Raw genomic sequence first — 23,862 nt, forward strand, 5'->3', positions numbered from 1 at the left:
CCTTTTCCAACATGGCAATGATCCAAAACACACACCTAAGGCCACTGTTGCATTTCTGAAGAAGAACAGGGTCAAAGTGATTCAGTGGTAAGTATGTCACTGATCTGAACCCGATCAGGAAACGCCTATGGGGGAATTCTGAAGAGACAAGTTGAGCATCAAACAAATGTTCTATAAAACTCAGTTTTGTCAAAATTTTGGAAATTATTTTTGTGTTCATTGAATTTATTAAAATGAAAATCTTACTTTTCAAAAGGGGTGTACTTATTTATGCTGAACACTGTATATACAGTGCATCCGGAAAGTATTAAAGTATAAAGTGGATTAAATTCATTATTGTCCTCAAAATTATACAAACAATACCCCATAATGACAATGTGAAAGAAGTTTGTTTCAAATCTTTGCAAATGTATTAAATTAAAAATCACATATACATACATTTTTGAGTATGAAGCTACAAGCTTGGCACACCTATTTTTGGGCTGTTTCTCCCATTCTTCTTTGCAGGACCTCTCAAGCTCCATGAGGTTGGATGGGGAGAGTCGGTGCACAGCCATTTTCAGATCTCTCCAGAGATGTTCAATTGGGTTCAAGTCTGGGCTCTGGCTGGACCACTCAAGGACATTGACAGAGTTTTCCAGTAGCCACTCATTTGTTATCTTGGCTGTGTGCTTAAGGTCGTTGTCCTGTTGGAAGATGAACCTTCACCTCAGTCTGAGATCCAGAGCGCTCTGGAGCAGGTTTTCATCAAGGATGTCTCTGTACATTGCTGCATTCATCTTTCCCTGGATCCTGACTAGTCTCCCAGTTCCTGCTGCTGAAAAACATCCCCACAGCATGATGCTGCCACTACCGTGCATCACTGTAGGGATGGTATTGGCCAGGTGATGAGCGGTGCCTGGTTTTCTCCAGATATGATGCTTGCCATTCAGGCCAAAGAGTTCAGTCTTTGTTTCATCAGACCAGCAGTGTTAATTTTGGCAGCAAATTTCGATTTAGTTTTAGTCTTAGAACTAAAATGGCATTTTAGTTTTAGTCCCATTTTAGTCTTCTGCAGTTGTTTTAGTTTTAGTCGTATTTAGTCAACTAAATCTCCAGTACATTTTAGTTGACTAAAATGTCCTATGTTTTAGTCGACTAAAATCTCCAGTACATTTTAGTCGACAAACTAATATTAGTCGTCTAAAATCGAATGGGTGTAGTTAATTGCAATGCATTAGTTAAGGATTTCTCTACAATTTCCAAACTCATTATATACTGCTGGAGTGAAAAATGTAATATGTTATTATTTATAGTATTGAGGTATGAACATGCATACCTCAATACCATGGTCTGAGAGTCCTTCAGGTGCCTTTTGGAAAACTCCAGGCAGGCTATCATGTGCCTTTTACTGAGGAGGGGCTTTCGTCTGGCCACTCTACCATACAGACCTGATTGGTGGAGTGCTGCAGAGAGGGTTGCTCTTCTGGAAGGTTCTCCTCTCGCCACAGAAAAACACTGGAGCTCTGTCAGAGTGATCATCAGGTTCTTGGTCACCTCCTCCGATTGCTCAGTTTAGCTGGGCGGCCCGCTCTATGAAGAGTCCTAGTGGTTCAAAACTTCTTTGATTTACAGATGATGGAGGCCACTGTGCTCATTGGGACCTTCAATGCTGCAGACATTTTTTTGTACCCTTCCCTAGATCTGTGCCTCAATACAATCCTGTCTCGGAGGTCTACAGACAATTCCTTGGACTTCATGGCTTGGTTTGTGCTCTGGCCACTGTTAAGGCCCCTTTCACACTTATACGACTTGTCCCACGAATTTGTACTGCAAAATCGCATGACAAGTTATTCTCCATGATTTTCAATGACTACCATTCATATTGGCGCGACTTTAAGTCGTGCCAACTTCAAAGTAGTCCCTGCACTACTTTGGTCCGACTTCCATGTGAGTTGATGTCCATAGACCTCAATGTTAAGCCCTCAAGTAGCATGCAAATTGTACCTGAATAGGAAAAGGAATTGCCTCCCACCATGTATGTTTTCATTGGTTAATGCCAAAGTTGTGGCACAGTCGTACAAAGTAGTACTGATCCCAATCCGCGGTAAAATCGTGGGCGCAAAATCGCGGTAAAATCGCGCCACTTTGAAGTCGCACATGTGTGAAAGGGGCCTAACTGTGGGACCTTATATAGACAGGTGTGTGCCTTTCCAAATCATGTCCAATCAACTGTATTTACCACAGGTGGACTCCAATCAAGTTGTAGAAACATCTCAAGGATGATCAGTGGAAACAGGATGCACCTGAGCTCAATTTTAAGTATCATGGGAAAGGCCAGGAATAATTAAGTGCATGTGATTTTTTTCATTTTTTATTTTTAATACATTTGCAAAGATTTCTTTTCAATACTTTTATTGGTTTTACTGCATATAAAAATACAGGTTACATTCAAAACTAGGTATGATCTGTCAAGTGAGAGAACTGAAGAGATACAGGTATTCAGTGATAGCAGAGGTATAAGACAAACTAACCCCGTGAAGAAATTACTTGGGGTCCAAGGGCGACCAGGGAGACTAGATTGTTTGAGCCCGCTGACCTGTAACAGCAGGAAAACATTCCAGATCAAGAGAACAAAAGTAAAACTAGTGCTTGAAAAAGAGGTTGATTGACCAGGTGAGGACGTCTCTCCACCCCAAGGGAAACTCACTGTGGAGAGGACGGACCCTGATAAATCCTCTAGATTATAAAATGGTCGCTAGAATGGGAGAATCATGTCTGCCCTGTTCTGCCCTTTAGGTTTTCATAGTGGTGGCTATGGTGCAAAACGTAGTCATAGATTAAACAATCAGGTCGGAATGTTATTGGGCGATCGTCTCTGGGTTCCATGCATTCCGGCCTTAGCCTCTGCATTCAACAATGCAATTAAAATTAAAAAAAATAAAAAGAGGAAAAAAAAAATTTCTCGGCCAACTTGCACCTGTATCCAATGAGCCAGTAGAGATGCTTCATCGCCATGTTAAAAAGAAGAAGGAAGGCAAGAGAGAGGGGAAAAGAAAAGAAAAATGAGCAACAAAAAGTCGAGTAGTATCAGCAGGAGGTAAGGAAAGGAAGGTCACCTAGCGCATGCTGGATTATTCGGGGATATCCGCTAACCTGGAAGTATCGGTATCCCTACGTATTTAGCCCAGGGTTCCCAAATCAGTTCAAATTTGTGGGTTTTGTCTTTCTTGTGATTTCTTTGGAAGTAATGGGTTGTTCTAATAGATCAATGTGATCCGTTGAAAGTTTGGGAAGAGAGATGGAGTCAAGAAATACCTCAAGGTGGGAGTTGGGGCCTGATTCGTTTTTTCTATAAAGGAAGCATAGAAGTCATGACGGTAATTGGATTTTGGGGAATGCCAACTGACGAGGTTTGGGAAAAAGCTTGGCGGCTAATTTGGACCCAATCTTATCTTTTTGAGAGTAAAACTTGCTTCTCAGCCTCCGTAGTGAGGGCCAGGTTGAGCCTCAGCCTGTCTGCTTCTAGTTTTTGTTGATCGGACTGAGTGTGTTCACGTTTGTTACACTTACAAGATTCCTGGTATTCTTTAGTAAGTCTCTCAATCTCGGCTCGGTGTTCTTTTTTAATACGGGAAGAAAGCTGGATGATTTTGCCCCTCATTACTGCCTTGTGGGCTGCCCATAGAGTAGCTGGGGAGATTGGCTCCGTGTCATTCTTTGAGTTCCTTCGCTAGCAGGGTGCATTGGACCGGATTACTTTGTAACGTTTCGTTAAGTCGCCATTTAAATTCTTTTTTGGTGTCATTGGCTTGGCGTATTGCGAGAGTGACCATGGGGTGATCTGAGATAGGTGATTCTTTGATAGAAGATTTTACCGCAAGGGGAATTTGTGTCGCTTGGAGGAAAACATGATCTATCCTGGCATAGGTCTGGTGCGGGGCAGAGTAATGAGTATGATCTTTGGTACGGGGGTCAAGTTTCCTCCAGATGTCAACTAGCCTTGAATCAAAGAGGAGTTTGGCAATTTTTAAACTATGTTTTGGGGGGACGCCTGGAATGTGGCCGGCGTGATCCTGATTTGTCTAGGGCCAGATCAAACGCTATATTCGAGTCTCCTCCGAGAATGATGATTCCTTCCAGTTGACATGTGAGAGACTGCATCATTGAGGGAAAATATTTGTCTTGCGCCTTATTCTTGGAATAGTATGAGACAAAAGAATATAGCGTTCCATCAATGCTGCCCTTTCCCATGTTTTTGCCTGAGGGATCCCTTAAGAATGAAAAATGTTTGGAAAAACAGATGGCCACCCCTTTTGTTTTATTCTCCGCATTGGAGAGATAAAATTGGGGGAAGTGTTGGTGAAGAAAAGATGGGTTGTAAGATCTGGGGAAGTGGGTCTCCTGGAGCATAAGGATATCAGATTTTTGGGAATGATAAAGTTTGAAGAGTTTTCTCCTTTTTACAGGAGAGTTAATTCCTTGAGCATTATGTAATACTATGCGTGTTAGTGGTGGTTTCGTATCATTTACGTGCATGGATCAGAGGAGGGGGTATCCACCATGAGTGAGTGGGACTTACCTTGTGCAAAGCACCCGAATACCTCCAATTTGGAAGTGAATGGACTTCTAGGTGACCTTCAGGGGAGGAGAGAAGGAAGAACGAAGGATGAAGAAAGAAGATGAAGACCATCTAGGAGGAAGCATGAGACAGAAAACACGTTAACATCAAATAACGGGTGGAAAATAATTGCCCAAACCCTAGTGGCACGTGAGAACCCATTCTCACAAACCAACATTCTTTTGATTTAAAACAAAACAAAAAAATAAAAGAACAAGCCCCTCCCCAAGATCTGGGGGGTCAACAATCACCGTCTGAGAAGAGAAATGAATACTCTTCTCAGTCAGAGACAAGCAGAGGCGCAGGGCATCCGCTTCAGCCGCCTCCCAGAACCTAAACATTTTAGTGTATGCGGGCAGGGCCCCTAACAGTATACTCGATGGGAGAGGTCCTCCCAAACTGCCGAGCCATCCATGGTCCCTATAACGGGGGCCATTTTGGAAAGACTCAGGAGCGTAGGAGGAGCCCGCCAACAAACGGAAACAATAGTAGGTTAAGTATATTGTCTGGGGGAGAAAAGATCTCCATAAACTCTGATCTAATACTATATGGTTGATCAGACGGTGAAAGGGGTGCTGAGCACACAAATGTGTTGTACATCTTTGTGGGTGTCTATATGTATTGCAACAGAAGAACAAAACCAGATTAACTAAAACATTTTTTCCAAAGTCAACCAGAACAAGAACATTTTCGTGGACAAAAAAAAGAAGAAGAAATTCCTCATACAGGAGCAAACGTTCCATAAATCTCGACTATGTAGTCGGGGTAAGAGGTGCTACGTCTGGCATAGCCATCAGGTAACGGAGAAAAAGTGTTCCTCAGAGGATCCGGATGGATCGAATAATGGGAAAAGCGAGTCCAAGCAGTACCCGGGCCTAAAGCTTTGGTTAGGGGTGCCTGCATTCCTTGAATTTTTTGGACAGGTGCTTCTGCCACATGAGAGCGATGGGGCTGGATGGGGGTGGTCTCTTGGAGGATGAGATGGGACCCCTGCTGGAAAGCATCGACTCTGGTTCCTGGTTCCGACCCAGCTGAAACAGGAGTTTTTCCCCCTCCAAAAACGAAGAGAAGCTGTACGGTTTGTTGTTGAAGGCGAATGATAGGCGAAAGGGGAAGGACCATCTGTAGGTGATCGCTTTCTGGTTAAGTACCAACAGGCATGATCTTCTTTTTTGTATGGTGAGTGGTGATAAGTCTGCAAAAACTTGTATGGGGTGGCCTTGGAACGTTAGGGCCCCTTCAGCACGGGAGCGTTGCATCACCTCCTCTTACTTTGAAGAAGTGAGGTTTAACTATGATATCTCTTGGGAGGCCATCTTGGCGGGGGGGTTGTAGAGCTCTGTGAGCGCGGTCCATTTCAAGGCGGTGGTCTGGGATGCTGGGGATGAGTTCCTTAATAAATGATCTCACAATGTGATCGGTGTCTTTGAGGGATTCAGGGACTCCTCTGATGCGGAAATGATATCTTCTCGAACGATTTTTGAGATCGTCAATTTTGGATAATGCGTTCTCGAGCTGGTCTTGTAAATCTTGAATTCCGGCTGTGTTCTGGTTCACTCTAGTCACAGTTTGGTCTGCTTTGATTCTTATTGTTTCGATTCTTGTCCCTAATTGCTGTAAGTCAGCATGGATGGCAGTAGTGATTTGGTTGGCAGTCTGTGAGAGACCCCTGGATAGCATTGTAGCAAACATTGCCATCATAGCAGAAAAGTCCTGAGGCGTGGATGGTAAGCCCTGTGTGCATGCTTTGCCTGCCTCTGGGGTTGCCATGAAGTCTTCCATGGGGGAGAGGGGCATATCATCCAGGGTCCTGCTGATCAGGGACTCAGTGGAGATAGGAGAAAGGTATCCACGATAGTGAGTACTTACTGTGGGGCCGGCCGGCCCTGCAGAGCTGGCTTCCATGTCTGCCGGCGCCATCTTGGCTGAGGCCGTGGGTCCCGGGCCGGAGGATAAAGCTGTGGATGGGTCTCTCCTGGCCGAACTCCCCGCCATCCTGGGGTTCCTGGATGTGTCCCCTATCCGCAGGGATAGTTATCGGCCGGGGCTCTGCGCTGTGAGCGGCGCTGCAGGGTGTATTGTGGCCGGAGCGGTGAGGAGCTCTCGGGTTAGGTGTCCATCCGACGAGCTGCCACGCATGAGCCTCTGATTTGCAAAGATTTCAAACTTCTTTCTCGTTGTCATTATGGGGTATTGTTTTTGAGGAAAAAAAATGAATTTAATCCATTTTGGAATAAGGCTGTAACATAACAAAATGTGGAAAAAGTGAAGCGATGTGAATACTTTCTGGATGCACTGTATCCCATCCACTTTCAGATGCCATTATAAGAAGATAATTAATGTTATTCCCTTTGCATGTCAATTGTCATAATGTTATTATCGGTGTATATATACAGTATATACTAATATATATGGAGAAATGGTGTGTTAGCAGAAGGTGTGGTGTAGAGTGCAGCCAAATTTGCATATCGTAAAGCACACTGCTTTCTCCTCCTCTAATCCAACTGTTTGTGCCAAGTATCTTTTACTCACTGACTGTTTCTGAGAATATCCTCATGCAGGTAAAATTGTCTCCTAATCCTAAGAAATAAAGTGCTGTCTGTGTGTGTGTATGTGTGTGTGTGTGTGTGTGTATATATATATATATATATATATATATATATATGTGTGTGTGTGTGTGTGTGTGTGTGTGTGTGTGTGTATATATATATATATATATACACATACATACAGTTGTGCTCATAAGTTTACATACCCTGGTAGAATTTATGATATCTTAGCCATTTTTCAGAGAATATGAGAGATAACACAAAATCTTTTCTTTCACTCACGGTTAGTGTTTGGCTGAAGCCATTTATTATCAATCAATCAATTTTTAAATCATAATGACAATAAACTACCCAAATGACCCAATACCCTGGTGATTTTGGCCTGATAACATGCACATAAGTTGACACAAAGGGGTTTGAATGGCTATTAAAGGTAACCATCCTCACCTGAGATCTGTTTGCTTGTAATTAGTGTGTGTGTATAAAAGGCCAATTTGTTTCTGGACTTTTGACAGACCCTTGCATCTTTCATCCAGTGCTGCACTGACGTTTCTGGATTCTGAGTCATGGGGAAAGCAAAATAATTGTCAAGGGATCTGCAGGAAAAGGTAGTTGAACTCTATAAAACAGGAAAGGGATATAAAAAGATATCAAAGGAATTGAGAATGCCAATCAGCAGTGTTCAAACTCTAATCAAGAAGTGGAAAATGAGGGGCTCTGTTAAAACCAAACCACGGTCAGGTAGACCGACTATAATTTCAGCCACAACTGCCAGGAAAATTGTTTGGGATGCAAAGAAAAAGCACAAATAATTTCAGATGAAATACAGAACTCTCTGAAGACATGTGGTGTGGCTGTTTCAATATGCACAATAAAGAGGCACTTGAAGAAAGATGGGCTGCATGATCGAGTCGCCAGAAGAAAGCCATTACTACACAAATGCCGCAAAGTATCCGGCTTATAATACGCCAAACAGCACAGAGACAAGCCTCAAACCTTCTGGCACAAAGTCATTTGAAGTGATGAGAACAAAATTGAGCTTTTTGGCCACAACCATAAACGCTACATTTGGAGAGGAGTCAACAGGGCCTATGATGAAAGGTACACCATTCCTACTGTAAAACATAGAGGTGGATCGCTGATGTTTCGGGGATGTGTGTACTACAAAGGCACAGGAAATTTGGTCAAAATTGATGGCAAGATGAATGCAGTATGTTATCAAAAAATACTGGAGGACCATTTGCATTCATTAGCCGGGAAGCTGTGCATGGGATGTACTTGGACAGTCCAACATGACAATGATCCAAAACACAAGGCCAAGTTAACCTGTCATTGGCTACAGCAGAATAAAGTGAAGGTTCTGGAGTGGCCACCTCAGTCTCCTGACCTCAATATCATTGAGCCACTCTGGGGAGATCTCAAACGTGCAGTTCATACAAGACAGCCCAAGAATTTACAGGAACTGGAGGCTTTTTGCCAAAAGGAATGGGCAGCTTTACCATCTAAGAAGATAAAGAGCCTCATCCACAAATAACACAAAAGACTTCAAGCTGTTATTGATGATAAAGGGTATTAAGAACTGGGGTATGTAAACTTTTGATCAGGGTCATTTGGGTAGTTTCTGTTGTCATTATGATTTAAAAAGAGTAAATACGCTTGATTGATAATAAATGACTCCAGCCAAACACTAAACATGAGTGAAAGAAAAGTTTTTGTGTAATCATTCATATTCTCTGAAAAATGGCCAAGATTCATATATTCTACCAGGGTATGCAAACTTATGAGCACAACTTATATTATATTTTATATATATATATATATATATATATATATATATATATATATATATATATATATATATATATATATATATATATATATATATATATATATATATATATACAATTGTTTATTCAAAGGTCAGGTTCTCTAGCAAGCTTTGGGATTTTTTCCACTAACTACAGTATATTTTTCAGTCGTCTATCATACTTGTTGGACTTTTTTTTGCGTGATATCTGAATGAACTGAAAAAACGAATCTGCTCATTATTCTATTTTCCTACAGGACTATCGCAATGTGATTGAAAGTCTCCCAGAGGATGATAAGCCTGCTTTCTTTGGTCTTCCCGCCAATATTGCACGTTCATCACAGCGCATGATAAGCTCACAGGTACCTGCTATAAAGTAATAGTTTGTCCTAATAGCTTGAAGCAGACACTATTATATTATATAACAAACTGTGTTAAAGAATATCTTAGGAAAAATTGTTTTTATCTTAGGATGGGATACAGCGGGGAATAGTTAGTACCCCTTTCAGTTTTTTTTTTTTTTTTTTCTTTGTCCTGTTGGGGAAATGGGAGGAAATATTTTCACTTATAAAGCATTCCCATTGGAAAATTTCTCTTCATCTACTGTAAAATTTTGGAGTGCGTTGCATCAGTTTCTGGCCCAGCGATAATGCTTGGAGGTCTCCCCAGCGAGGACTCGAGCAGCGATAAAAACTGGATAGGGGTTCAACGCTTTCTCACTCTATCCAATACAAGAAAAGTTTCTGGCTTAATGCATAGTTTAGATATGCTTTAAATTTCCTATATACAAAGTGCCATATCCATAAGTCTTTTAAAGTGGAGTTCCACCCAAAAGAGTCCGCTTGTTTGCACCCTCCCCACCTCCACTGCCACATTTGGCACTTTTTGGGGAGGAGCTGGTACCTGGTTTTGACAGGTACTCACTTTTAATTCCTGCTCAGATCACCGTGGCGAACTGAGACGGCAGTTTGGTCCCTCTCTTCGTTGAGCCCCCCTGGCGAGAGAGGACTTAAAGAGTATATCCAGAAGGTCTCCTGCTGGCACAGCCGTTTAACCCCTTCCGGTTAAAGTCAGAAAATAGGGGATGGCGCTGTGTAAAAGACAGAGAGTGTAGATGTGAGGGTTTTAAAGTGACAGGTGCTTTAGTGCGTGGTACAATCCTACATAAATAGAAAAAATAAAATGTAGAATAAAAAATAATATAAAAAATGTGAATTGACCAAAAATAAATAGATATTATAAAGTGATAAATCCTTATTGAAATTGCAAGCAATTATAATCCCATACATTAAGCAACCTCAATCATTATCTTATTTAAATTATAGAGCATGTGTTAACAAATTCACTAAAAATGCAAAGTGACAAGTGTCAAATATAGAAAAATTGGGTTGTCAAACCACAGTGCAATACTCACAGTGCAATTATGTGCAAAAAAAGGTTAAAAATTAAAATCAATCTATTATATATAAAAAATTATATCAAAAACTGTGTATCAAAAAAAATATATGTATCAAAAAAATTTTTTTATATATTTTATAAAAAGAAATTTATATAGTCCCATCTGCTATTTAATATAAAAGTTCATAATAGTGATACAATATGCAGTGCAATAAATCGTATAGCGTATTTCCCAGAAGATTCTTCTTTGTCAATGGAGATCCATGCAATAACTCTTAGCTATTTCCCCCAATCTGATTGCACTCACCGGAGCTCCCTGCCCCTGCAGGGGTATGAGCATGTGATGTTAATCCTCAGCCTTTAATCGCTCCGATCCCACCGGTGCCAGTATCCTTCCACTTAGCAAAATCCAGGTGAACCACTCGTTGAGGAGGGGAGAGGGACTCACTGCCCCTTGCTGTAGCACAGATCCCAGCCAGGCATCCACTCCTCTGCTGCCAGTTCCAACAATGTCTCCTCTCTACGTCCTTACCTATTGCACTGTGATTTGACAACCAAATTTTTCTATATTTGACACTTGTCACTTTGCATTTTTAGTGAATTTGTTAACACATGCTCTATAATTTAGATAAGATAATGATTGAGGTTGCTTAATGTATGGGATTATAATTGCTTGCAATTTCAATAAGGATTTATCACTTTATAATATCTATTGATTTTTGGTCAATTCACATTTTTTATATTATTTTTTATTCTACATTTTATTTTTTCTATTTATGTAGGATTGTACCACGCACTAAAGCACCTGTCACTTTAAAACACTCACATCTACACTCTCTGTCTTTTACACAGCGCCATCCCCTATTTTCTGACTTTAACCTTTTGGGGTATCACTGAGGTGTTCCCTACTTGCACAGGGGGGGCAGCAGTGTTTTAATAGTCTGAAGCGCGGACCCATTGATAGATTAGTTTAACCCCTTCCTGACCAGCCGCCGCAGTTGTACCGCGGCAGGTTGGCTCCCCTAGGCAAAACAACGTTGCCTTACATCGTTGCGCCTTTTGGCGGTGCCCGCGGCTCGCCGCCGGAGCCGATGCATGGGCCTGGCGGGCACCTGCGATCGCTCATGACAGAGCAAGAACAGGGATCCGTGTGTGTAAACATACAGATCCCGGTTCTCTCAGGGGAGAGAAGACAGATCGTATGTTCATACTATGTGTGAACACCGATCTCTGTCTCCTCCTAGTCAGTCTCATCCGCCCCACAGTTAGAACACACCTAGGGAGCACAATTAAACTCCTTGATCGCCCCCTAGTGTTAACCCCTTCCCTGCCAGTGACATACAGTAATCAGTACATTTTTACAGCACTGATCGCTGTATAATTGTCACTGGTCCCAAAAATGTGTCAAAAGTGTCCAATGTGTCCACCACAATATAACATCACCCGGTGACCACGCCCCCTAAAACGTCACAGTCCCAGCATGCCCAGGGACTGTGACGGCATAAGGGGGTGGGCTCTCCACCTATATAAGTCACAGCGGAGCGCTCAGAGAGCAGTCCAGCCGGAGAGACCGTCGTGTCAACATCTAGAGAAGAGGGAAGAAGCCAGAAGTCCGGGCCTCCGCTGGCAAAAGAGCGGCATGAAGACAGCGGAGGAGCCGGCAGAAGAACTGGAACACCGGGAGAAGAGGCCAGACAGAGCAGAGAAGAACCAACCGGACGCCGGGAGAAGAGGAACCGGAGGGACCCCCAAAGCCGGAGGAAGACCCCCTCGGAGCTGTCTAATGAATTATTTTAAAAACCTGTGTAGTGTGTTTTATTATTGACACTTTGTCTCTAGGTCAATGGGTAGGGGTACCATGTACCCCATACTCATTCACATAGGGTGGGGGGCCGGGATCTGGGGGCCCTCTTATTATAGGGGGCTCCCGGATTCCGATAAGCCCCCCACCCGCAGACCCTGACAACCAACGGCCAGGGTTGTCGGGAAGAGGCTCTTGTCCTCATCAACATGGGGACAAGGTGCTTTGGGGGAGGGGGGCCCCACAGGGCGCCCCCCTCCCCCAAAGCACCCACCCCCCATGTTGAGGGCATGCAGCCTGGTACGGTTCAGGAGGGGGGCGCTCGCTCGTCCCCACCCCCTTTCCTGACCGGCCGGGCTACGTGCTCGGATCGGAGTCTGGTATAGATTTTAGGGGGGACCCTACGCCGAAAAAACGGCGTAGGGGGTTCCCCTTAAAATCCCCTTAAAATCCATACCAGACCTAAGGGCCTGGGATGCCCCGCGCTTGCCGCAATAGGGAAATTAGTTTTTTCTATTGCAGCGAGCGTGAGATGCAATACCCTGTCCGTCGGACCAGCATACAGATGAACGGACTTTCCGTCAGGAACAGAATCCGGCGAGTCTGGCGGACTAAGATTTGAAACATGTTTAAAATCTAGGTACGGCGGACGTTTGGGAAAAAAAAGTCCGCCAGAGCCTACAGACCAAGTATGCTGGAAAGTCTGCTCGTGTGTACGCGGCATTAGAGTTCAATGAGTCACTCTAACTGAGAGCCGGAGATGCCGGAGGTGCTTCGGTACAGATTGTAATAAACTCGGCGTACTACATTCCTCCTTCTGGTTTACTCACTGAGTCCGTGGAACGCACGTACGCATATGAAATGTATATATGGGTATCTTGTCTACCTTTTTTGGTAGGGTGATTAGGGGTGATTTAGGGATTGCCAGTCCTGTAACTTTCTGAAGCAAATGGAAAATCTTGTTCCAGAAATCCCTTATGCAGGGACAATGCCACCAGGTTTGGAAGAGATCGCCTAGATGTCCAAAGCCCCTAAAACAGAGGGGGGACGTTCCTAGGTAGATCTTTGCTATGCGGGAAGGAACATGATACTAGCGTGTTAGAATTCTAACACTAGTCTCTACCAGGGAGACATTTACAACACCTTTAAAGGACCGTACAAATCGATGATACCAGGTATCTGTATCCCAGTCTATTTCCAAGTCCTGTTCCCATAGTAGAGCATATGAGGGTTTCCCTGATGTCTCTGCCAATAAAGGGGATATGCCCCCTCTCTGATCCATGATCCCAGAGCACCAATGGTCATATGGGATGATCCTTGGTGGGTCGGGTTTGGTGTGGTCTTCCTTAAAGAAAGAGAAAAAAATTACGGATTTGTGATAATCTGAATTTCTCTGATTGGGGCATCTTCAGCTTGCTGACACAATGGCTCAAAAATAAAGGGCCCAAAGAGGAGAACAAGTGTGCTGTCCTAAACAGCCTTTTATTTAACCACCACTGAAAAGCTCTAATATAGTGTCCTGGTGGAAATTGAGAGTTCTGGAAAAGGTAGGTTAATGGGCGGTTCAGATGTGCGTGCGTGATTAGAGTAAAGCGAGTCGCATAAAGCCATAGAGTGTGAAAGGGTGGGTGCTAAAATAGGCAGTCTGCTTTTGGAGGGGCACCAGAGGAGAAAATCTATGGAGTGTCTGGAAATGCATTGTCTCTCCATACTGAACCAATCAGGTCTATTACATCATGCATAGACTATGGAAATTTGGGCAGGTTGTGCTGCCTGGTAGTACTTCCATAAATCTGGAAGGCCCAAGCCCCCTTGAGTTCGTAATCTGAAGAGAACACTCCTAGTTCTTCGATGGCCTTTAGAGCCCCAAACAAATTTGATGACTTTGGATTGGGATTTTAGAATTGGGATAGGTAGTGATCTGAAGAGGTAAAAAACCTCAGCAGTAGGGTCATTTTGACAGAATTAACTCTACCTAACCAGAATAGATTACATTTATACCATGTATCTAGCTCAGTTTTTTTATAGGTCGTGGGGAAATTAGCACTATATAGATGTCCCACATCAGCTGTTAGGTTGACCCCCAAGTAAGGGAGAGAAGTTGAGCTCCAATGGAAAGGGAAATGGTTTTTCAATCTCTTAGGAAGTCGGAGTCGTGATGTTGAGTGGCATAGATTTAGATAAGTTAACTTGTAACCCCAAGGTCTTCCCAAATTTATTTAGTAAAAACAGAATATTTGGTGTAGAAATTAAAGGAGATGTGACAAGGAGTAATAAATCATCAGCAAATAGCGCACACTTATGAGTCTGAGGGCCTCATTGAACCCCATAGATGTCTGGGTGGCTCCTGATCCCAATTGCCAATTGCGATGGCGAAGATCAAGGGCGACAAGGGACAGCCTTGTCTCGTGCCTTTTGATATAGGAAATGGCTCAGTGACCCTGAAGTCTCACATGTGCGTTGGATTAGAATATAAAGCCCTAAGGATCCCTAGGAAATGGTGCCCAAAGCCCCACCTGGACATAACCTCAAATAAATGTGGCCATTCCACTGTATCGAAGGCCTTCTGTAAATCGATTGACAAAAGAAAACCCTCTTAAGGGGCCCCCCATCCCAACGTGAACGTAGCAGTGATATGACATCAATAGCTCTCCGTATTTGATCTGGCCCCTGTCTCCCTGGGATGAATTCCACCTGGTCTTTAATAAGGATGAGCTCAGGCGTGTTCGCAAACAGCACGTGCAGAGCCCGCCAGGAAGTTGGCACTAATCACAAGCTGTGGGACATTGTCCCGATGCACGGCTGCAGAGATCGGGAAATGTCTCACTGCCTGTGATTAGCACTGTGCAGTGCTGACTTCCTGTCGGGCTCTGCACATGCTGTTTGCGAACACGCCTGAGCTCATCCTTAATCTTTATGTATATATCTGTCAATAAATGCCGACTGTTACATAGTAGGTGAGGTTGAAAAAAGACGCAAGTCCATCAAGTCCAACCTACAGTGCCTTACAAAAGTATTCACCCTTCTTGGCTTTTTACCTATTTTGTTACATTACAGCCTTTAGTTCAATGTTTTTTTAATCTGAATTATATGTGATGGATCAGAACATATTAGTCTAACTTGGTGAAGTAAAATTAGAAAAATATATACATAAAATAATTTTTCAGAAATAAAAAACTGATAATTGGCATGTGCGTATGTATTCACTCCCTTTGTTATGAAGCCCATAAAAAGCTCTGGTGCAACCAATTACCTTCAGAAGTCACATAATTAGTGAAATGATGTCCACCTGTGTGCAATCTAAGTGTCACATGATCTGTCATCAGCCCCAAAGGCTGCAACACCTAAGCAAGAGGCACCACTAACCAAACACTGCCATGAAGACCAAGGAACTCTCCAAACACGTAAGGGACAATGTTCTTGAGAAGTACAAGTCAGGGTTAGGTTAGAAAAAAGGAGGGCATTAATAAGAGAGGCAGCACAGAGACCTAAGGTAACCCTGGAGGAGCTGCAAAGTTCCACGGCAGAGACTAGAGTATCTGTACATAGAACGACATTAAGCCGTACGCTCCATAGAGTTGGGCTTTATGGCAGAGTGGCCAGAAGAAAACCATTACTTTCAGCAAAAAAACAAAAGGGCATGTTTTGAGTTTGCAAAAAAAAGGCATGTGGGCGACTCCCAAAATGTATGGAGGAAGGTGCTCTGCTCTGATGAGACTAAGTTTGAACTTTTTTTGCCATCAAAGAAAACGCTATGTCTGGTGCAAACCCAACACATCACATCACCCAAAGAACACCATCCCCACAGTGAAACATGGTGGTGGCAGCATCATGCTGTGGGGATGTTTTTCAGCAGTCGGGACTGGGAAACTGGTCAGAGTTGAGGGAAAGATGAATGGTGCTAAATACCGGGATGTTCTTGAGCAAAACCTTTACCACTCTGTGTGTGGTTTGAGGCTAGGACGGAGGTTCACCTTCCAGCAGGAAAATGACCCCAAACACACTGCTAAAGCAGCACTTGAGTGGTTTAAGGGGAAACATGTAAATGTGTTGGAATGGCCTAGTCAAAGCCCAGACCTCAATCCAATAGAAAATCTGTGTTCAGACTTAAAGATTGCTGTTCACACGCGCAAACCATCCAATTTGAAGGAGCTGGAACAGTTTTGCAAGGAGGAATGGGCAAAAATCCCAGTAGTAAGATGTGGCAAGCTCATAAAGACTTATCCAAAGCGACTTGTGATAGCCGCAAAAGGTGGCTCTACAAAGTATTGACTTTAGGGGGGTGAATAGTTATGCACATTGACTTTTTCTGTTATTTTTTCCTATTTGTTGTTTGCTTCACAATAAAAAAAAAACTTTTTTAAAGTTGTGGACATGTTCTGTAAATTAAATGATGCAAATCCTCAAACAATCCATGTTAATTCCAGGTTGTGAGGCAACCAAACACAAAAAATGCCAAGGGGGTTGAATACTTTTGCAAGGCACTGTATGTGTTTAATTATATGTCAGTATTACATTCTATATCCCTGTATGTTGTGGGTTGTTCAGGTGCTTATCTAATAGTTTTTTGAAACTATCGATGCTTCCCGCTGAGACCACCGCCTGTGGAAGGGAATTCCACATCCTTGCCACTCTTACAGTAAAGAACCCTCTACATAGTTTAAGGTTAAACCTCTTTTCTTCTAATAGTGGCCACGTGTCTTGTTAAACGCCCTTCCGCAAAAAAGTTTTATCCCTATTGTGGAGTCACCAGTACGGTATTTGTAAATTGCAAGCATATCCCCTCTCAACCATCTCTTCTCCAGAGAGAATAAGTTCAGTGCTCGCAACCTTTCCTCATAACTAAAGTCCTCCAGACCTTTTATTAGTTTTATTGCCCTTCTTTGTCCTCGCTCCATTTCCAATACACCCTTCCTGACTGGTGCCCAGAACTGGACAGCATACTCTAGGTGCAGCCAGGCCAGAGTCTTGTAGAGCGGGAGAATTATCGTTTTATCTCTGGAGTTGAAATAGATGACTAATGGTAAATTGACTAAAATATATAAAATACCCTCAAAATCATCCTATTACTGCACTGGAACACACTTTAGAGTGGTTGTAAACCTCAGACATGAAATATGAACAAAGCATATCTCTCTATTGTGGCTACTTGTCACAATAAAGAGCACTGAGTGCAATTTCTGTTTTCTGCTTCGTTCCTCTGCTATCAGCATGAATCACTTCTGATAAGTTTTCCTGACACCAAGAAAAAAATGGTGACAGGAGAGGGATCTCCAGCAGGATGACAGCCTCAGCTTTGTGCCTGTGTGCTGTGTGAAGAAGGATTTGTCTCTTCCCTCTAATCAGCTCTCAGTGCTCTCCTCACTGAGCTCTGCAGAGTGTAACTTCAGCTCTCCATCCCCATATTTCTGAACTATTAGACAAGGGTTATAAATTAAGCACGTAAAGAAGACTGCAGTTGAACAGATACAACTTATGTTGGAGGATTTGTTTCATTTCTGTATATCATCTGAGGCCAGTCACTTAACTGGGTATACACTGGTCCAAACAAACTATTTCCTTGACAGAATTCAAAGCTGCCTATGAATGGCTGAGCGCCACTCAGCCCAATGCTATTTTGTTTTGGGGTGTGAGACAGGCTACATACAGTTTATACAGTGCGCCCAGTGGGCTCATATTTTAGTGAAAGAAATAGTTTGTTTTGACCATCTTGGCCCAAAAAAACTATTTAAAGTGAAAGTTAACTTGGACATCAGCTTTAATTTGATCATATTACATTTGTGAGGCAAGTACAGCGGAAACTGCTAAAGCACAACACAGACTGGGCTTACCAATGAAAACTCTGCTGAGAAAAATACAGATAATGCTGCATTTCTTTAAAAAAAAATAGTTGCCTGACTGAATCATGGTATTAAAACAGTGACCTAGAACAAGTAAACAACTGGTGAAGGTTGGTTGAGGTCATATCTGTAATCTGTACATCTAAGGAGTTCCAGTCATCAAGATAATGGTGTATATATTGTGGTAGTAAATCAGGCACAACTAAGACTAGAGAAACTTAATGTAAACAAATCACCAGGTCCAGATGACCAGTCAGCCTAACATCAGTAGTATGTAAGATATTTGAGGGAATGGTAAGGGACCCAATACAGAAATTTGTCTTTGACAGAGGTATTATAAGTGACAACCACCATGGATTTATGAAAGACCATTCTTGCCAGACCAACCTGTTATTCTCTGAGGAATTAAGCAGGAAATGTAATGGTGGAAGCCAGTGAATGTAGTTTATCTAGATTTTGCTACGGCATTTAATAAACCACTTGCTGACTGTAGGATGTCGTATTATGTCCTCGGCTTGCAGTGGTTATACCGGGAGGATGCCTGCAGCTACAGGCATTATCCTGGTATCTGAATTTTCAGCCAGCGATTCTGTTTTAGGCAGAAGTAATTTGAGTGGCTGAGCAGCCACTCAATCACTTCTGTGGGCGGTGGAAATGGGTCCTCCCCTCCTGCCGCTGCCTTTCCCAGGCTCTTCCATATGATTGTGGAGCTTGGGAGGACTGCAGCCAGCGTCCTCCCACTGACGTTCCTCCCTCCCTGTGATGCCAGAAACTGGGAGTAAGGAGGATTAAGTCACTTCCAGTTTTGGCTCTTTACCTATCCGTTAGCGACCAGGAAAGCAGCCGATCAGACAGATCTGTGTCTGATCGGCTGCATTAGAGGCCAGAGGAAAGATTTGGGGTCTAATTGACCCCAGATCTCTCCATAAAAAGGACCTGTCATACCCATGCAGTCACAAGCGATGTTGTTCATCCTTTTTGATGGCAATAAAGTTAATACAAAAAAATTAAAGAGACCATGTAAAAAAATAGTTTTAGATAAAATAAATAATAAAAACATTTTTTTTAAAGCGCACTTGTCCCCCTCGTGCTCATGCGCAAATGCGAATGCATACATAAGTCGCACTTGCATATGTAAACGGTGATTGCACCACACATGTGAGATATCGCGAATGTCAGAGCAAGAGCAATAATTCTACTGTCAGACCTCCTCTTTAACTCTAAACTGGTCATTTTAAAGCGTGGCCTATGGAGAATTTTAGGTACCATAGTTTGGCACCATTCCACGGGTATACACAATTTTAAAGGGTGACATGTTGGGTATCTATTTACTCAGTGTAGCATCATCTTTTACATTTTACCATAATTGGGTATTATATTTTGTTTGTGTGCACTAAATGTATATAATGTTTGGTTGTTCAAAGTAATTTTCTAGCAAAAAAGTGTAGATTTTTAAATGTACGTGAGAAGTGTCAGAATTGGCCCAGTTGGCAAGTGGTTAAAGATGTGAGTGAATTGCCCCAGGGTTCTGTATTGGGGCCAATGCTGTCCAATTTGTCAGTGATACAGACTTTGGAATCAAGCTCAATTTTAGTGTTGCTAATGATACCAAATTATGCTGGAGAATCACTTTGGCATGGGATATAGCATCATTACAGGAAGAACTTTTATATGTAAGTGCACTGATTTTAAAATAGAACGGTTGAGACCATATTACACTATGAGGAGTCTCCCTGTTTTTTACCCATTTTAACTCTGAGGATTCATCCATCCATCTCATCTGAGACGGTGAGCTGGATCATCTTGTCACCATAAGGGGAACACAGTGAGGCTGGCGGGGAACATTTCCGGATTTCCATCTGAGGATCAGAGATCCCAATAAGCACTAAATGATCTTCCTGAGTAAGGTGATCTGGTAAGCCCCCATCTGATTTTATGGTGAAGATGTTACAATGGTGAATGTCTGAGCACTGTGCCGTCAGGATCGATCTATCCAGTGTTGGACACTGGCATGCATGAATTGTTTGCACAGGAGCAGTTTAGTGATCAATTTATGAACTTTACACTTTATGAATATAATATATTTTGCACTTTTGCATAAGGACATTTTTGGATTGAATAATATTTTGATTGGATTTTCTGTTCACTTCAAAGGTTTTAAACTATGTCATATATGGTGTTTTGCACATGCTAATTTTATTTAGAGCTGCACTTTTAGGTCATACATTTATAACACCAACATGTCAGAAAAAATTAAAATAAATAAAAAACAGAAACACGGAGTTGGAAAAAGATCACCCCCTTATCTCAGTATTTTGTTGGACCACATTTTGCTTTAATTACAGCTTTTAGTCTTTTGGGATATGTCTGTACTAATTTTGCGCATCTAGGCTTTGCAATATTTGCCCACTGTTCTTTGCAAGACTGCTCAAGTTCAGTTAAATTTGATGGTAGCCGTTTGTGGACTGCAGTCTTCTATTCATTCCACAGATTTTCAATGGGGTTTAAGTCTGGGCTCTGACTAGGCCATGGAAGGACATTCACCTTTTTCTCCTTCAACCACTGTGTGCTCATTTTTGTTGTGTGCTTTGGGTCATTTTCATGTTGGATGGTAAAACTTCTTCCTATTGACAACATTCTGGCAGAGGGCAGCAGATGTTCCTCAAGAATTTGACGATATTTTGCTCCATCAATTTTTTCTTCTATCCTGACAAGTGCTCCAGTCCCTGCTGCAGAGAAACACCCCCATAACAGGATATTACCACCTCCATGCTTTACTGTAGGAATGGAGTTATTTGGATAGTGAGCTGTATTATATGTCCGCCAGGCATATCGCTTGGTTTTGAGGCCAAATAATGCAATTTTAGTCTCATCTGACCACCTTAAACGCACCTTGGAGATTCTAAGGCCACATAGAAAAAGGTGTTATGTCCGGATGAGACAAAAATTGAATTATTTATTATCTATAAGTGAAAAAAACACCTGTTCATCCTATCAGAAATCCAATAACCATCAAAATTCCTGTGGATGTATCCTCTGCTGAAAAGAAATATCAGTGTTATTAGCCCTGCTCAGTCTACTTGAGAGCACCTCACCCCCCCCCCCCCTCCGTGTTATGGAGATAAGGGAGATAAGGGGGGTGTTCTGTAGTCATGACACACTTACTGTCCTAGGGTGACAGCACTAGAGGAACAGTATTGTCACCCTAGGACAGAAAGTATGTTAGAACTACTGAATAACCCCCCCCCCCCCTTTATCTCCAGGTGAACTGGGCTAGGCTAATACCATTGGTTGGGATTTCAGTGCAGCACATTTATTTTATTTCTTTATTCATTTGCAGCATTTTAAAGAAACAATACACATATTTGCATGTATTGGAGAGGTATAATATAGCTGGTATATGGCAAGAATGCACAGTTGCCGTTCTTAGCAAGCTCCAGACTAGGTTAGAAATTTGCATTGCAAATAACAAAATCCAGTGCATATTAAAATATATTACATGGTAAACCAGCAAGATAATTCAATCTTTGAAAACAAAAGCACTAAGCAATTGATATACAAGAGTTGTGCAAAATTAATGCATTGTGAAAATAAATTATATAGAACCCCTGAATAGGGATTAAAGCTCATCTAAAGCCCAATGTTTAATTGTTTCCTTTTCGGATAGAGTGGCAAGGAGTTAGGACCAAATATGAAACACAGATGGCAAAATAGATAGGTGTTTAAAGTTCCCCATTCTAGTCAAAATGGGAAAAAAAATGTTTGAAAAAAAAAATAGTTTGGGCTTTAGTTATACTTTAAGGTAAGTTAAACCTCAGAAAATCCAACTACCAGTGGAGTGGAGGTCGAATTATAATGACCCCACATTTATCATGGTAAAAAAAAGACTTCCTCAGGTGTGGTGTTCCATATTGAATCAACATGTAACAATAGTATTTAAAAGTAGTTCTTTCCAACTGTAATCCTTTTATACCACATTTTAACATCAAAGCACAAGAGAGCTGTCTGTGAATCAGTGTGAAAGCTTGAAAGTTTTTATCCACAAGGTCACTAGAAGCTTATATGCATCCTTTTCACATACTGTTTGTTGCCATTATCACTCTTAACTTATGATGGGATTTGCAGAGTACGGCCCTAAAGCCTTTAGGAAAAGTTAAAATGTGTGAGATATTGACCAACAGAGAGAGCCAGACATGAATATTAAAGCAGTACTGAGGCACAGATGACGCAAAAGTGTTTTTCTCTTGATAACAGCAAATTGTTCATTCGGTCCTATAAAGAGCAACTTCTATCATTTTCATATGTAGTCAGAGGAAGTATGAACTAAAATTGGCCATGAGCAGTCAGATTTATTACCTGAGCCTAAGTGTTTGGGCATCCAGATTTATTAAAGAACTCTAGTCTAATTATCATTGTTTTAAATTTTTAAATTTTTTTCAAAATGAGAACCCACTAGTGCTATTAAATAGGAAACAATGGATCAACGCATGGATACTGTATGCTGGGGCAAGGAAATAACTGAGTTTAGCACCTGGGTTATTATAAGAAACCCTATTTATCTTGAATTAAAGCAGATCTTCACTGCATCTGAGCACCACAAACCAAAAAACACAATTTAATGAATTTTTAATATTCAAAGCAACCCCCCCCCCCTATTCTTACCTTGTCTCCATGCTTTATTGTGATGAGAAATTACTTTGAAAAACAACTCCCTAACATTTCTGGATGTGGCCATCTTGAGTAAGGGCAGATGATTCATGTAGCATTTACTTCCTGGAATCCATCTGTCCTTGGCTTAAGCATGCATACAGGTGAGTGTGCTTAGCTGAGAAAATCCCCCCCCCTCCTGAAGACTCGTCGGATGTATGACATCATTTGACTAGGCAAGAAACCAGGAAATGCTTGAAGAAATGTAAAAAAGTTTAAAACAAGTAAATATTAAATACTTTCCTATCTATTTACTAATGCTAGTAGCATGGGAATTAAAAATAATCCATGTGTAACAGGATTCCCCTCATTGGTTCCCCAAAACAAACAGGCAGCACTTGTACCTTTTTAGTGTTCTGTCAGCACTCACAGCAGAGAGAGAGAAAGCCTTGAGCATCTCTTTTTCGTTTCCTCTCCATAACAAACACAAATAATGTATCCCCTCACCATGTGAGAACCTTAGATGACACATAGTCATTATCCACAACCATGCCAGCCAGTCCCTCACATAATATCATACAGTGCCTTGAAAAAGTATTGATACCCCTTAAACGTTTCCACATTTTGTCATGTTACAACCAAAAACATAAATGTATTTTATTGGCATTTTATGTGATAGACCAACACAAAGCGGAACATAATTGTTAAGTGGAAGGAAAATGATAAATGGTTTTCCACATTTTTGCAAATAAATATGTGAAAAGTGTGGCGTGCATTTGTATTCAGCCCCCTGAGTCAATACTTTGTAGAACCACCTTTCACTGCAATTACAGCTGCAAGTCTTTTTGGGGATGTCTCTACCAGCTTTGCACATCTAAAGAGTGAAATTTTTGCCCATTCTTCTCTGCAAAATAGCTCAAGCTCTGTCAGATTGGATGGAGAGCGTCTGTGAACAGCAATTTTCAAGTCTTGCCACAGATTCTCAATTGGATTTAGGTCTGGACTTTGACTGGCCCATTCTAACACATAAATATGCTTTGATCTAAACCATTCCATTGTAGCTCTGGCTGTATGTTTAGGGTTGTTGTCCTGCTGGAAGGTGATTCTCTGCCCCAGTCTCAAGTCTTTTGCAGACTCTAACAGGCTTTCTTCTAAGATTGCCCTGTATTTGGCTCCATCCATCTTCCCATCAACTCTGACCAGCTTCCCAATCCCTGCTG

At 42.0% G+C, this 23,862-nt stretch overlaps 1 protein-coding gene across 3 annotated transcripts in view; it reads left to right on the forward strand.

Annotated features, from left to right (window-relative positions):
• The window catches only part of DYNC2H1 (dynein cytoplasmic 2 heavy chain 1), a 669,732-nt gene that overhangs the window by 470,206 nt on the left and 175,664 nt on the right, over positions 1-23,862 (forward strand). For all 3 annotated transcript variants that reach the window (XM_073613106.1, XM_073613107.1, XM_073613108.1), the window contains one exon: positions 9,214-9,318. In XM_073613106.1, the coding sequence (XP_073469207.1) occupies positions 9,214-9,318 (105 nt within the window). The remainder of the gene's footprint in view (positions 1-9,213; positions 9,319-23,862) is intronic.

This window comes from Aquarana catesbeiana, linkage group LG02 (assembly GCF_042186555.1).
Source record: "Aquarana catesbeiana isolate 2022-GZ linkage group LG02, ASM4218655v1, whole genome shotgun sequence".
Classification (NCBI taxonomy): domain Eukaryota; kingdom Metazoa; phylum Chordata; class Amphibia; order Anura; family Ranidae; genus Aquarana; species Aquarana catesbeiana.